Source organism: Podarcis vaucheri (genome assembly GCF_965113315.1).
Source record: "Podarcis vaucheri genome assembly, chromosome: 12".
NCBI classification, from domain to species: domain Eukaryota; kingdom Metazoa; phylum Chordata; class Lepidosauria; order Squamata; family Lacertidae; genus Podarcis; species Podarcis vaucheri.
In genome coordinates, this window is record NC_138750.1 from 19,429,087 (window position 1) to 19,443,962 (window position 14,876).

Below are 14,876 nucleotides of genomic sequence, written 5' to 3' on the forward strand. Positions count from 1 at the left end.
CATATTTGTGTGTGGCATGTGTAGGTTGTCTCAGACGACCTGTGGTGTTGGGGTGTCAGGATCCTGGGTTTCCTGAATATATGTTTATTACAGAAGGGTGGGGTCGGGAAAGAGGAGTCAAGAAATAAACATCGGATGATGTCACAAATCCCATTAACTGTGACAAGGGTAGTAAAGTCAAGTGAGCTACTGAGCCGCGTTGCCCGAAAGCAGCTTTGTGCTTCAGATTTCACTAGAGAAGGCAGGAGACCACCTGAACAAAGAGAGAGGGACAGCAGATTGTTTGGTTTACTGTACTTTATCAGGGTTCCCTTTCTATGAAGCCTGGGATACCAGTTTGCCAGTTCAGGTGCTGTTTCAGAGCATAAGTAGCAGGTAATTCTAGCCATCACAAAAAAGGCATAATACCCATTCAAGTTGCAAATGAGCCAGAAAGCACAATTAGCATTTGAGTAGTAGTCAACCACAAGACAGCTCTAAGCAAAGGTTTAAGGCAGCTTTAAGCAAAGCTCAGCTAATAACTCTTGAAGAAGCAATTCTCCTGGGCTCTGTGTCTGATTCAGACAACCAATAAGCTTCCCTCTTCCTTTTCCCAAAGATGTCTTATGTCAGGACTGATGGAAACAAGGCAACTGAATCATGAAATTCCTTGTTATATTTTATAAGTGTTGCAAGCTGGGGCAAGGAGTAAAAAAAGCCTCACGGTAACGTTCTGCATGGTAAATTGTCAGTGCATGCCAGTAGAGTAGAATGTGGGTTAGGTTTTGGTATAATGGACAATTAAATTTTGCTCATGAGCTTTTGCTTGACATACTGAAGCTCCAGACAGCAGAACCCTGTGATCTCTTAATCCCAGATGTGTTTGGTCTCAAAATAATCACCAGTGGTGAGTAAAGGTCTCTCTGCACATGCTCAGTGGTACTTTCAAAGTTGTTCAGCTGGAGTATGTGGAATAACCCTCCGCATATAAACAACATGCTTAAGTTTAATTAACACATGAAGGGGTTAATACTATAGAGTAAGCTGTCCTGCCAGGCTTAGCTATGTCCACTTCCCCTCTCCATGGAACTAAGTAATCAATTTCTACTTAATTTGTTTCCTCTCTCCTTTTTACCTGAGAAGCTCAGCGTGCGAAGAGGTTTGAGCTGGTTGTTCCAGCTCAACAGCATGGACCTCATAAGCCACTCAAGTTCCTACACCAGTGGTTCCCAATTAGATAATTACTAAGGACCCCCTCTTTTTCAAAAGCCAATCCATGGACCCCCTACTTTTGAAAAATTTGGTCTCTATGGTAGTTACCTCTGCAAAACAATTTTTTGAACAAAATGTGGGGTAGCCCCTAATAAGCAAAGGATTTTAGGTATACCAAAAAACAGGCTAGGGCTGAGTGATATCTGTCTTTCAACATTGTGATGTATCAGCAGCTAAACATCACAATACAGTGGTGCCTCGCAAGACGAAAAGAATCCGTTCTGTGATTCTCTTCGTCTAGCGGTTTTTTCGTCTTGCGAAGCAAGCCCATTGACGGATTAGCGAATTTTAGCGGCTTATCTGCTGATCGGATCAGCTGATAAGCGGCTTAGCGGCTTAGAAAAAGGGGGGGGGAGGGAAAAAAAACCAGCAGGAACTCGCAAGACATTGTCGTCTTGCGAAGCAAGCCCATAGGAAATTCGTTTTGCGAAGCACCTCCAAAACGGAAAACTCTTTCGTCTAGCGAGTTTTCTGTCATGCGAGGCATTCGTCTTGCGGGGCACCACTGTATTGCAATATATCACAATGTCTGAAATTGGAGATCAGGTGTGGGGATGAGGGAAGAAGCAGCCGCAGAGATCAGACGGGTGGGAGGAGGAGAGGAAAAGCTGTTCTGCCTCAGTGCCAAGGGAAGGTACTGCCACGGTGCCTTGAAGTGAGAGTGCTCAGCTACCCTGGTCTCCCTCAGCATGAGGGAAGGCAGCTCAGATCAGCAACATTATCAGCCGAGATCAGCGGTGCATTGAAATCGGCTGCCCTGTTCTCCCTCACAAGGAGTGATATATTGCTGCATATTGCCAGGTCAAAATCATTATCATGGTGTGATTTCAAAACCAATTTTGGCCAATATATTGAAAAACCACACAGCGCTAAAACAGACCATAAAATTTGTGATATCATTTGCAAAAATGACAAAAATTTAGTTGGAGGGAGGCAAGGAATGGGGCGGTGGACCCCTTGGGTGCATTCCAGGAACCACTGTCCTATACCAATAATTTAGGTACTTTCACCACTTTGTAACGAAGCTGTGTTTTACTGCCTGTGCAACTATTCTGAAGCACATGAATCTTATATTTGTAAAGTCTGTAAGTAAACCATTGTTTAGCTTACCAAACGTCGTATTTTCCTATGCTGGGATAAGAGGGAAAGTTTGGAAAGAAACTATTTAAGGGGACATTTTGGTGCTCACTTGGAACGGTATATTTTAAAGGTCTAAAGTGGCCTACGTTTCCATTCTTTTCTTTCATGTTTTGTGACTTTAAATCTCTGCTAGGGCTTTCTCACCGAAGAACGCTTGCCCCTGCATCTTGACATCCAGGAATTCTCTCATACATTTATAGCACCAACAGAATAGATAGCCTGTGCCTATCAATCTCCACAAGCATAGTCAGTCCTCAGAAATGCAGGGTTAAATGGCACCACACAAAGCATATTGCAGAGCTGGCTGAAAACCAAGTCCTCCTTGGATGACTTAATGAGCTCAATGCATGGTGCTAGTTATTAAACAGAAACAAGAACCTGTGTATAATTTACTAAATTAGTTAACAGCTTTGAATGAGGAGCCTCTGGGTAAGCCAAGAGGCAGCCATATATAGAGATTCAGACTATTGATTGATTGATTTTATATACTGCCCTATATCCTCAGGGCGGTTCACAGAATATTGAACCATCTAACTGTAGTATATAGTGGTACCTCGGGTTACATATGCTTCAGGTTACATACGCTTCAGGTTACAGACTCCGCTAACCCAGAAATAGTGCTTCAGGTTAAGAACTTTGCTTCAGGATGAGAAAGGAAATCGTACTCTGGCGGTACAGCGGCAGCAGGAGGCCCCATTAGCTAAAGTGGTGCTTCAGGTTAAGAACAGTTTCAGGTTAAGAACGGACCTCCGGAACGAATTAAGTACTTAACCCGAGGTACCACTGTACTGACTGGCAGTATAGTTTTACAGCTTTATACAATATCTTTCCCAATCCCAGTCTTAGCTGGAGATGCCAGGGAATTCATCTGAGACTTTCATCTAAGATATGTGCTCTGCCACTGAGCTATAGCTTCTTTGCTGCAAAAAAGGTTGTCCACTGGTATAATATCGGCTTTCAACACTCTTCTGGAAATGTCAGCAATAAATACTGGAAATGTTGTAGGAAAATATGCGACTTTATTCAGTACTTGTGGGGCTGCTGAAGAGGCAAGCAAATAAATATAGAAAATGAGAAGTAATGTATTGGGGCACACGTGTGTGTGTGTGTGTGTGTGTGTGTGTAAAACCCTTCTGCTCACCTTATTTGAAAGCCTACAAAACAGGCTGTTTATTGCTCGAATAACACTGGACAGAAATGTAATGAAAAACCTGGATATAAAAGTTGTTCTGCTCCAGCCCATAATAATAAATGTAACCCTATAAAACTATATTTATACAAGTGTAAAATTTTATATGGCTCTAAAATAAACTTGCTAACGTATATAAAAAACACAAACAGCACAATCCCACCCCATTAAGCATGCCTGTGTTCTACTTACTCTAATAAAAGGGTTACTGAACAATCCAGAACACCAGTTACACTGGGAGCAGGTGGGGAGACATAATACCTCTACACCAACAGAATGGATGCCATATCCTATGTTCCCTCAGCCCAGGATGGGAGAAGAAACCCACCATTTAGAAAATCCTGAACTTGCTCCCTATATGTCATTATAGTGAGGGTGTACCTGCTGATGCAAATCCTATAGCTCATCAGCCAGTGTGATTTGAGTATGGGATTGTAGAGCTACCCACAAATTTACAACATAAATATCAAATTGGCTTCCTCAGTTGTATTTTCATGCCATAGGTAAAGGTAAAGGGACCCCTGACCATTAGGTCCAGTCGTGGCCGACTCTGGGGTTGCGGCGCTCATCTCGCTTTATTGGCCGAGGGAGCCGGCGTACAGCTTCTGGGTCATGTGGCCAGCATGACTAAGCCGCTTCTGGCAAACCAGAGCAGTGCACGAAAACACTGTGTACCTTCCCGCCAGAGAGGTACCTATTTATCTACTTGCACTTTGATTTCGAACTGCTAGGTTGGCAGGAGCTGGGACCGAGCAACGGGAGCTCACCCCGTTGCGGGGATTCGAACCGCCGACCTTCTGATCGGCAAGTCCTAGGCTCTGTGGTTTAACCCACAGCGCTACCTGTGTCCCTTTTTCATGCCATAAGAAATAACAAATACCTCTTTCTCAATAATGGTTAATCAAATTATGGAACACAATCGTTATGACTAAGCTGGTAACTTCTGGCCGGAGGAGTCAACAACTTTTAATAGAAGCTCTAGTCACAAGGGGAGAACCTGTTAGGCATCAGCTATGACCACGAGTGTCCAGCCAGAGGTTTCTCCCCCTGCCCTACCCTAGTTAAGAATCCAAAGATATTCAGATAGTAAAGTTTTTAATTCCTTGTTGCATTGCACATATGTCATCAAAACATTATGAATTTTACCAAATGGTGGTATTTTATCCTTAGGCTAAAAATAAACAAAGCTTCTCCTCTCTCAACAACACTACTTTTATAACGTTTTAGGGCTGTCATGCTAAGTGGCATGACTGTTATATAAAACAGCAATTACTGTATCACGAGTTTAAGAATAACATAAAAATGGCATCCAGCTTAGGATCTGGAGCCCTGAAATAGTTGTTCCTTTATCCTCTCCCTAAGCATGATCTCCACAGTGTTGAGACTCATCCATATATTTTGCTGCTGCATATGCAACAAGGAAAGAATATCTCCACGAGAAATGGGACTACTAATCAGAACTCACTATCACATCACAAAGGATTCAACTGCAAATGTTTCCTACGTGCAGGGAACTGGGCCTGCAGTGATCCATTGTCGTCGCTTGAGGATCAGCTGGCCTCAGTGGCGCAGAGTGCCTTCCACCAGCTTCAGCTAACTTCTGTCATCTATGCTCTGGCAACCTCTACACTAGATTACTGCAGAACATTCTATGTGGAGCTGTCCTTGATGACAGTTTGGAAACTTCAGGTAGTGCAGAGCTCAGCAGCCAGATTGTTCACCAGAGGCAAGGCGGTTTTTTGAGCCAACTGCACTGGCTGCCAATTAGTTTATGAGCCCAATTCAAAGTGCTGGTTTTGACCTATAAAGCGTTAAACACCTCAGGACCGCAATACCTCAAGGACCACCTCTCCCCATATGAACCAATATGGACCCAGCAATCATCATCTGAGACGACAGGCTCAGAGGGTGGGAAGACAAGAATGGGCTTTTTCTGCAGTGGCTCCGTGTTTATGGAATGCTCTCCTCCCGGGAGACTCACCTGGTGCCTTTGTTGCATATCTTTAGGTGCTAGGCGAAAACATTCCTCTTCCCCCAGGCCTTTGGCTAATTAAACGTATGGCCTTTTAAACTGTGTGTGACGTGGGGGTTATTGTTTTTGTTTGTTATTATGGTATGTGTTTTTATGTTGTAAACCACCCTCTAATCCTTGGATGAAGGGCAGTATAGAAATGTCATAATAACAAAATCATATTCGTTTGGTTTTGTTCAAATCTACTTATCGTCCAACAGTACACTCCATCTGAACCCATGATGATTTAGTTAACCAGGAGAAATTGTTCAAGGCTTTAAACTGTTAAAGTCATAGCTGAACAACACAGCACAGGTGGCTTGGAAAAGGTGGCTTTGTAGAGCTGGGTTTGGGTACCTTTTTCAGACCAACGGCTACATTACCTTCTGGGCTCTCCAGTCCTCAGGTATGGAGGCTGATCTTAGGGATAAGTTACATAGTTTGTTAGAAGTCCAGCAATTTTACAACTCAGTTTTTTACAACTCTTGGGGGGGATGCCATCAGGACCCAGCAATCTGTTAGTTTTAAATTTGTCAGTGAGACCTAGAATGGGTTTCCCCAGCCACTCTGGGTGGCTCCCAATGGAATATAGAAAACATGATAAAACATCAAACATTAAAGACTTCTTGTCACCACTGTCTGCTTCCATTCGTCAGGCTCCCTTCCTGAGGGAGTTTGTTCAGGAAAAGGTATCTGCCCTACCTCTTCCATAGTGAATGAAGACAGATGCAAAAAACCCATTCAACTTATTTACAATCTTCTTTTCCTCTTGTTAGTTAAACCCCATTTAGCATCTTGGGAGAATGGAAAGTAGTTGGAGGGGGGAGGGAAGAAAATGTATTTTAATACTGAAGACAATGTTTTCAATTAAAAACACATCTTAAGTATAGTAAACCTATTTAATCATAACACTTTAATATTAAGTTGTCACCCATGACATGAACCTGATTGTCAGAAGTCATTAAAATATGGAGATTTTAGCTATAGTGTATACAAAGTAAAAGCAATCTTCTATTGGTTAAATTCCATCATGCTCACTTATTAAGCTATGAATACCTGGAAATCCTTTAACGGATTAACTGTATCTGCCTGATAAGCTTTCAGAGGCTGTTAAAAATAGCTGGAGACTGATTCTACTGACACACTTTTAAAAGAAGCCGGCTCTACATATTTAAAAAAAACCAGGAACACACTTGATGTTTTTTATTTTTTGAGCAGGCAATTCCACTTGCATCTTCTTCACATTTCCAAGAAACATGCTTCAGGAGCAAACACCATTGAAACCATCTCAGCCTTTTTTTGTCCTCTTGGCAGCAGACACCTAGTGACCCAGAGAAATCTGCGTGCGTCATTAGCCTCCAACGTGTGCTGCGAAGGCAGACATCCTTCTCCACAAGCATCCGTTTTGCACTGCGATGCTCATCCAAGCTGATGCTTGACTATATCGTTTGACACAAACAGGGATGCACATGGGCAGCCAGCGCCACCAATTGTTAAGTTGCCCCTGACTAAAACGGAACCGGCTGGGCTAATAAAGACATGCCATGCTTTAGTGGTAGGTAAAATGACAAGTGGAGTGAAAATAATCTAATTAATGCAAAAATATACAACAAAGCGTTTGTTCTGGTCTGAATAATTTAAGAACATAAGAAGAGTCTGCTGCATCAGGCCAATGGCGCATTTAGTCCAGCACCCTGTTTTCGCAATGGCTGCAGCAGGTAGAGACAAGTTCAGGAGGCAGGGAGTGGTGTTGTCCTGGGGACCCCAGATCTGCCACCTCTCCCAGCTGTCCCCAGCCTGACGCCTGAGGCAACTGCCTCACCAGCCTCATGGGTGGGCTGGCCCTGGATTCTGAGCTCCTCACAGAACTCTGGTCTCCAAAGCTACTTTCATACATGGCACTTCAAAGCACATATGAACCACCTCTCATTTTGTGTATGTGTGTCCTGTACAAATGTGGTTCATGCAGAAGAGAATGAAAAGAGAGAGAAAATGCCTAAGAGCAAGAGCTGGGATCTGCAAACAGTTTTGTACTTCCAGCCAATTAAATAGTAACAGGCAGGAACACAGTTATAGAATGAGAAGTGCTCTTTTTTTTTCAAGGGTGGAGTCAGGATTTTAAAAGGTGAGGTCATGGAAGAAAAGCTGACTGAAGCAGAAAATAATTGTCTATGTTTTGCGCAACACGTTGGGCTCGTGCCTAGTTGGTGGGGATGATATTTCAGTACTTTGGGCCAATTTATTGTAATAGTGTTCAGCTTCAAATACCTTAGCCTAACTAAAGGAGAAAATGGGATAAGGAAGAGCAAGAGAAAGAGAAAGGAAGAGCTCACACCCACAAACTTCTTGGTTTCTGTTGTTTGATTTCTCAGTTACTTCCTTCTTTATACACCAACTTTTAGCTACCCTCATTATTCACACTTCCTTTTTAAAATCCCGATGCAGTCAGGAAAGCTGTTCCTCATCAATGCTGTGTGTATTGAGTGTGTGTTACACAAGCACATTGCACATAATGCTATATACAACAACAACACACTGAGAATATGCCTCAGGTGTCCTGACACTGATAGAACTCTTTTTCGGTCATTGATTTTGGCTAGGAACTTGCTTTGTATAAGAGAGGTTAAGGATAAGGTGTGTGAATGAGCTTATTGGTGTAACATAGCAAAGCTCTCAACACAGAGGACTAATTGCGCTGACGTACAACCATATAAAGTTCTAAAGAGGTAATTGACAACCAGTTATTCAGACTAGTCAGAGTGCAAATTCAATGTGTTGTCTTTGATTTATCTCTTTATGTTTATAAGTTGAGTGTTTGTATTAAGTGTCTAGTAGTTAATTTACCTCTTCATCTATTCAAATAAATCACTGGACTGTTAGGACTGATCAATGCAAGCATACACATCATTTTATATCTCACAGGTCATTAACTTATTGAGGTACATCCACCTCCTGAGTACAGCCATTTTCTGGCAACCAGAGAAAGGGTCTTTTCAGTGGTGACACCCAAATTCTAAAATGCCCTCCACAGTATGCGCCTGATGCCACTGCTACCATATTTTAGGCACCAGACAATGTCCACCTACTATTTTAGGTTTTTAGTAGAATATTATTTGCTTGGAAGAGTATTAGTTGCGCATTTAAAATTCAATAATTGTTTCAATGACTTCCTTGATTGTAATTTATTATTTCTAATTTTGTCAAAACATGTTGACTGTTGCTGACTTTGCTATGTTGTTCTGTGTTGTGTTGTTTAAATCTGATGATTTTAATTTTAACAAAACACCTAAATATTTTTGTTTCACAGTGGGCTATATATCTCAAATAAAATCTCTCTCACTCGTTTTCTTTCTGCCACCTACTTTTTCCTGTCCTGCCCCCCCCCCCTTGTAGTCATATGAAATTAGGCAATGGGCCACATTAACTGGGCAGTGGCAGCCCCAGGGTCAAAATTTGCCCACTACTGTTATAGAAGATATTGGAAATTTATTGCACTACTAGTAAAATGTGACTGCAGAATGCATTGATCACCTGGGTAAATTCTGTATTAGGCTGTCAGCCACACACATTTACAATTCAATTTTCTAAAATGTTTGCTTTTATTTAGGATTCTGAAACATGAGTTGTGCTCTTACTTCTCTATTTACAGGGCACTTTAAACAGTGTTCAGTAAATAAGCTTCTCTATGATTCTCTGATTAAGCTTGAGAGGGGTAGGGAGGATTAAGAGATTCAAGAAACAGCAGCTCACTATATGTGCTCGTATAGTGCTGTCCCTGAAACAGTTCCACATATTCTGTATTAGAAGACTGCAGCTGATAGGCACAAATATGATAGGCTGGTCCATTGGTAGTTGTTTAGCCCAAAGCCATCTTAAGACCTTTAGACGCCCTAAGCACTGAAAATATTGTGGTGTTGTGCCCCCAACATATGCAACTCTAAATAAAAACAATACTAAACCGTAAAATAAATATTTCTTGGTTAAATTAAATTGGTGGCAAGCAACCACTTGCAGATTCAGATGGTCCTACCTAGCCCAGTAAAGTCTAGCAGAAGAGCAGCCAACATGGTGCCGCCAAATATTGCTGGACTCCAACTCCCATAATTCCTACTCATTAACCATGCTGCCTGGGGCTGATCAGATCATCAGAACCAGAGTCCAACAGCAACTGAAGAGCAGCATATTGGCTCCTCCTGGCTAGAAACGGCCCTTCAAGGTATTGGGTAGTAACTTATTTTCCATCACACTTACCCAGGATCTAATTGAGGGATGGAGAACTAGATCTGACCAGCCTAATTTGACAGGTGGGTTGGGCTGCCACCTGTCTATCACCTGATGTCACAATGATGTCTAGTGATCCTCCAGCCCCCTAGTATGAACAGGAACCAAACACTGTCCCCCTAGTATGAACAGGAACCAAACACTGTCCCCCTAGTATGAACAGGAACCAAACATAGGAGTTGCAAGGGGCATTGCAAGACCGAACAATCAGCTGATCACTGGTCTTTGCAAAGCACTTTGTACAGGGTTTTGCGGGAGCTACTGATTGGCTGAGCCAGGTCTTTACCTGCCCCACATCTGATGTCATATCAGGTGTGCGGCAGGTGGGTGTGGCTTGGACAAAATGGCTTTGCAAGCCAAATTGGGAGGCCTGGTTGGGCCTGCGGCTCTCCATCCTAAAATGTTGCAAGTTAACACTTGTTTTGCTTTGTATTTATGTAATTAAGCCTAGATAATAATTTTTTTGTAATATTGAATTTTGTGTTGCCAAATTGTTGGTTTTTGTCATTTCTGAATTTACCGACATATTCTGTATTTTGTCTATTTGTATTTCCAATGCTCTGTTTTTCAAAATTTTGAACATTTGCTTTAAGCCGCTTTGGGCACAGCCTTTTGTGGAAAAGTGGCATATAAGTAAACTCAATCCATCAATCCCTGATTCAATTGGGAGTGTTCAAGGACTGAACACAGAGCCTTGCACATATAAAGATTGTGGGGTTGTGATATAGTGTGTGTATATATATATATATATATATATATATATATATATATATATATATTCTTTTAGAGATCCTTAAAATAATAAAAAGGTACCCCTCTCCTCACATAACTATAGTTTCCAAAAGTCTCTAGAGAGATGCAATGACTATTAGGCTATAATCCTGATCAATTACACTTATTTTGGGTAGGCATGTATATGATGGTGCTGTTAACCAAAAAATCCTATGTATTCTTATTCAAAATAAATCCCCTTGTATTCATTGGGGTTACTCTTAGGAAAGTGCATATGGAATTGCTTGGTTACTAAGTCTCTCTTAAATGTAGACATGCTGAATATGGGTAAGGTAAGGATTAAACTGTATGTAGTTGCCTGCCTTTTTCCCAAGTATTGCTGCCCTCCTCCACTATTGCTTTTTTAGTATAGCACTTCTGTACCACACAGAAGGAACATTATGAGTACTGTTATCATTTCTCTCTCTGACACAAATGTATGTGCAAAGGCACTGCTTTCCTCTACTGCTTTCTGCTGATTCTGAGCCTGTGCGCTGGTTCTTAAATCAGCACAAATGACCAAACCTTTTCCCTTTTCGGCTTCTGCTGGGAGTAGATTGTGTGTGGGAAGCCAAAGCATTAATGGCAAACAGTGACATTTCAAGGCTATGGCCATCTGAACAACAGTGTGACAGGATATATAAATAGCCAAGAGGAATCGGTGATAACCGCAGCAAAATCCTCCATTGCAAAAAGGCCAAGCAATTAAAAATAACTTTTAAAATATAGCATAAATAGATGCAGAAGGAAAGGCGAGAAAAGGGATGATGCCTCTAGCAAAACGAATGAAATCTGGCAGGTCTGTCACTAGCTATATATTTTCAGGAAGGAATAATGGCCTGTAAGGATACAAGAGTCTAGAAACAGCATTTCTCTGCACAGCTCTTTCCTCCAGTGATTCTTTTATTATCATCATGTGCTGTTCCAGGCATATTTATATGTGTTTACTTCAGGCAGCCAAAGGTTTCTACATCCGTCACACTTTTCCTCCACCCTGATTTAGCTATTCATTTATTTTTAAAGTTGCTTCTTATAGTGGCCTCACCAGATAAATTTTTCATTTTTATGAGGTTCCCAAAAGGGCAACATGGATGGGGGATCTAACCCATATACCACAAATAATAAACACTTGTTGTTGTTTAGTCGTGTCCGACTCTTTGTGACCCCATGGACCAGAGCACGCCAGGCACTCCTGTCTTCCACTGCCTCCTGCAGTTTGGTCAAACTCATAATAAACACTACAGATGCAAATAAATATTGACCGTGGCCAATCTTAAAAGAATCAAGTCTTCAAAAAAGTTATATGACCTAAGAAAGTCTTTAAAAAGGACTTAAAAAAAAATCCAAAAGGAAGGATTCTTTTAAAGACTTTCCTAGATCGTATAACTTTTTTGAAGACTTGATTCTTTTAAGGGAGTTTTTAGGTTTTAAAGTAGAGTCTTTTTAACTATCTTTTTAAAGAATTGTTTTAATTTATTTTGACTACTGCAGACCAACACAAATTAAAATTAATCACATTTAATTTAATAATGCTACTGATTCTATTTAAACTGAGCACCTTGACACAGAATCCTGGCCCTCAGCATAATTTTTTCACCCACCACCCGGTATATGAAATAACATGCAGTTTAGAGGCTTTTAACTATAAAACTCTACAATAATGTGTAACATTGCTTACCATTTTCAAACTAGACCTGAAAACACAGAAGTCTTCTGTGATGCACATTCATTTAGGGAAGACCATATAAAGAGCATCTTACAATATGGATTAGCAATGTTGCAATTCCATAATGAAGGACAGAGTGGCTGCTGAGACTATAAATTTCTTAACGTGTTGGCATATTTTGGAATGTGTCCAAAAAAAATCTCTTGACAATCCTGAGTCAGCATACTGAAGCATGCACAATCACAGCATATTTCAAAATTTGTCGGAATAGGATCCCTGCTCTCAAATCCACAATTATTTTCAGCTTTCACCCTCCAATACTTTTTCTATGCATGAAGTTGGACAGACTTGCTTTGCCCAATCCTGAGCAGTGAGGATCAAACTAATTGTGCATCTCTCCATGTCATTTCATCTGCTGAAAGCAGTAACATGAGGTTGCCATTTGAGATTGCTACTCTAGGGTCCTTTGGGAGGAAGGTGGGATATAAATTGAATTAAACAAATACATACAATTTTAATAGATGGTTTAAAACTTACAGTGCGGCATAAACTATATATGTGCGATGGTACTGTGTTTAACATGACAAGAAGGTTCTCTCTGTGGCAATAGATATTTTAATTTATATACATCTCAAGTGGCATAGTGGTGCATTTTAAAGTGCAGGAGCTCATCATGACAGCCCCATAGTCACACCACCATAGTCTATAGTTATGCCCCCAAGCACAGTGCAAGAATGGAGACAGTTGTGTTGACTCACTCCTGCTTTAGTATCAGCTGACAGTAGAATAGTGAACTGGCAAAGTGTGGGGTATTGGTTAGTTTGTTGGACTTTGGCTGAGGAGACCTGGGTTCATATTGCTGATCAGCTTGAACCAGCCACTGTCTTAGCCTAACAAAAAGATCATGCGCTGGACCTGAACTTCCTTCACCCTCCAAATGTATGCCACTGGCAAACACCGCTCCAGCAGATAATGCCAGTGTTCCAACTGTGAAAAAAAGCACCAGAACTGCACTCACATGTGTGCATGCCCTGAAGAAAAGATTTCCGCATCACAGAGGCGTTGGACTAAATGACCATTCCAACTCTGCAATTCTATGATTCTAAATCAGTAGTCAATTCCACGGTCAATTCGGTAATCAAGATACAGTACACGTGTAACTGTTCTTGAATAACCAAATCTAGTTTATATAAAAAAATTCCTTCCAGTAGCACCTTAAAGACCAACTAAGTTAGTTCTTGGTATGAGCTTTCGTGTGCATGCACACGAAAGCTCATACCAAGAACTAACTTAGTTGGTCTTTAAGGTGCTACTGGAAGGAATTTTTTTATTTTGACTATGGCAGACCAACACGGCTACCTATCTGTAACTCAAATCTAGTTTGTCAGAGCAGCAGTCCTTCCATGAGGCAAGTTGAGACAGCATTCTTACATAGCAGTTTTTCGCTGTCATTAAGGGTGGGAAAGTGGATCTATTAAAGATGGGTTGTGCTAGAGTATGGGACCCTTGAGAATTATTAGTTTGGTCCATTTGGGTTTTTCACCTCAGACATCAACGTTTTTCAGGTTCAGGCTAATGGCAAGGTTCACATATTAGAAGAGAGGCAGACTTTCAGGTTTGGTTGATTATAAATTCCAGTTGGGCAGCAGCAAATATTTTGTTGTTACAGCAAATATTTAAGGAAGAGTCTTGTGGATGGCACCTTAAAGACAAACAGATTTATTGTAGCATACGCTAAAGCCCATTTCACCCATGAAAATATTTAGTGTGTTGGTTGAAATGTGCCACAAGCAACCTGCTGAGCTTAAGGTATCATGAAAACAAAGATCCCTCTGCACATTAAAGACTCGCAAATTTCATTACGGACATAAGTGTCTGCGGACCAGGGAGTGTAATCTCAAACTCACGCATCTGATGAATTGGAATCTGTTCCGCAAAAGATCATGCGGTAATGAATCCGTCAGGTCATGAAAGGAGCCAAAAAGACTCTTCCTTGCTTTTGCTGCAAACGAGACTTGGCACAGCTTCCCCTCTGGAAACAGTTAGGATGGAAGGTACTTCCAAGCAGTGCTTTTTTCTGGGGGTATGCATACCCCTAAACATTTTGTGAATCGAAGTTTGGCCTCATTGAGGGGCAGTATTTCAAGATGAATAGGAAAATGAGAGTACCCCTAAGCATTTTTATTTTATTTTTTTAGAAAAAAGCACTGCTTCCAAGACTCCTGTGTTTTCAGGCCAGAGGCGGCGGATTTCCATAGAGGGCAGGGCTTGGTTATTGGTGGCGCCTCTCTCAGAATCACAGTAGGGAAGGGACCCCCGGGGGTCATCCAGCCCAACCCTTCTCAAGGCCATTTTCAGGCGCCGGAATTGATACCTTCGCTTCCCGCCGTCGCAGCTACTTCAGGGGATGCTTTGAAAGCGGCGTTAGCCCTCACCTGGCCGGAAAGCAAAGCCGCTCGAAGACACCTGAAAAGGTGTGTGTGGCAGGTCGCTGAGGCGACTGTGAGCTCCGCCCAACGTGCCATGCGCGCCTTTTCCGGTTGTTGTTTTTTTTTGGGGGGGGTTCG

General features: G+C 41.6%; 1 protein-coding gene across 2 annotated transcripts in view; it reads right to left on the reverse strand.

The window, feature by feature from the left end:
• Positions 1-14,849, reverse strand: part of CNOT10 (CCR4-NOT transcription complex subunit 10) — a 38,544-nt gene extending 23,695 nt beyond the window's left edge. For both annotated transcript variants that reach the window (XM_082193384.1, XM_082193383.1), the window contains exon 1: positions 14,684-14,849. In XM_082193384.1, the coding sequence (XP_082049510.1) occupies positions 14,684-14,834 (151 nt within the window). In that variant the 5' untranslated portion in view covers positions 14,835-14,849. The remainder of the gene's footprint in view (positions 1-14,683) is intronic.
• Between the last annotated feature and the right edge of the window lie 27 nt (positions 14,850-14,876).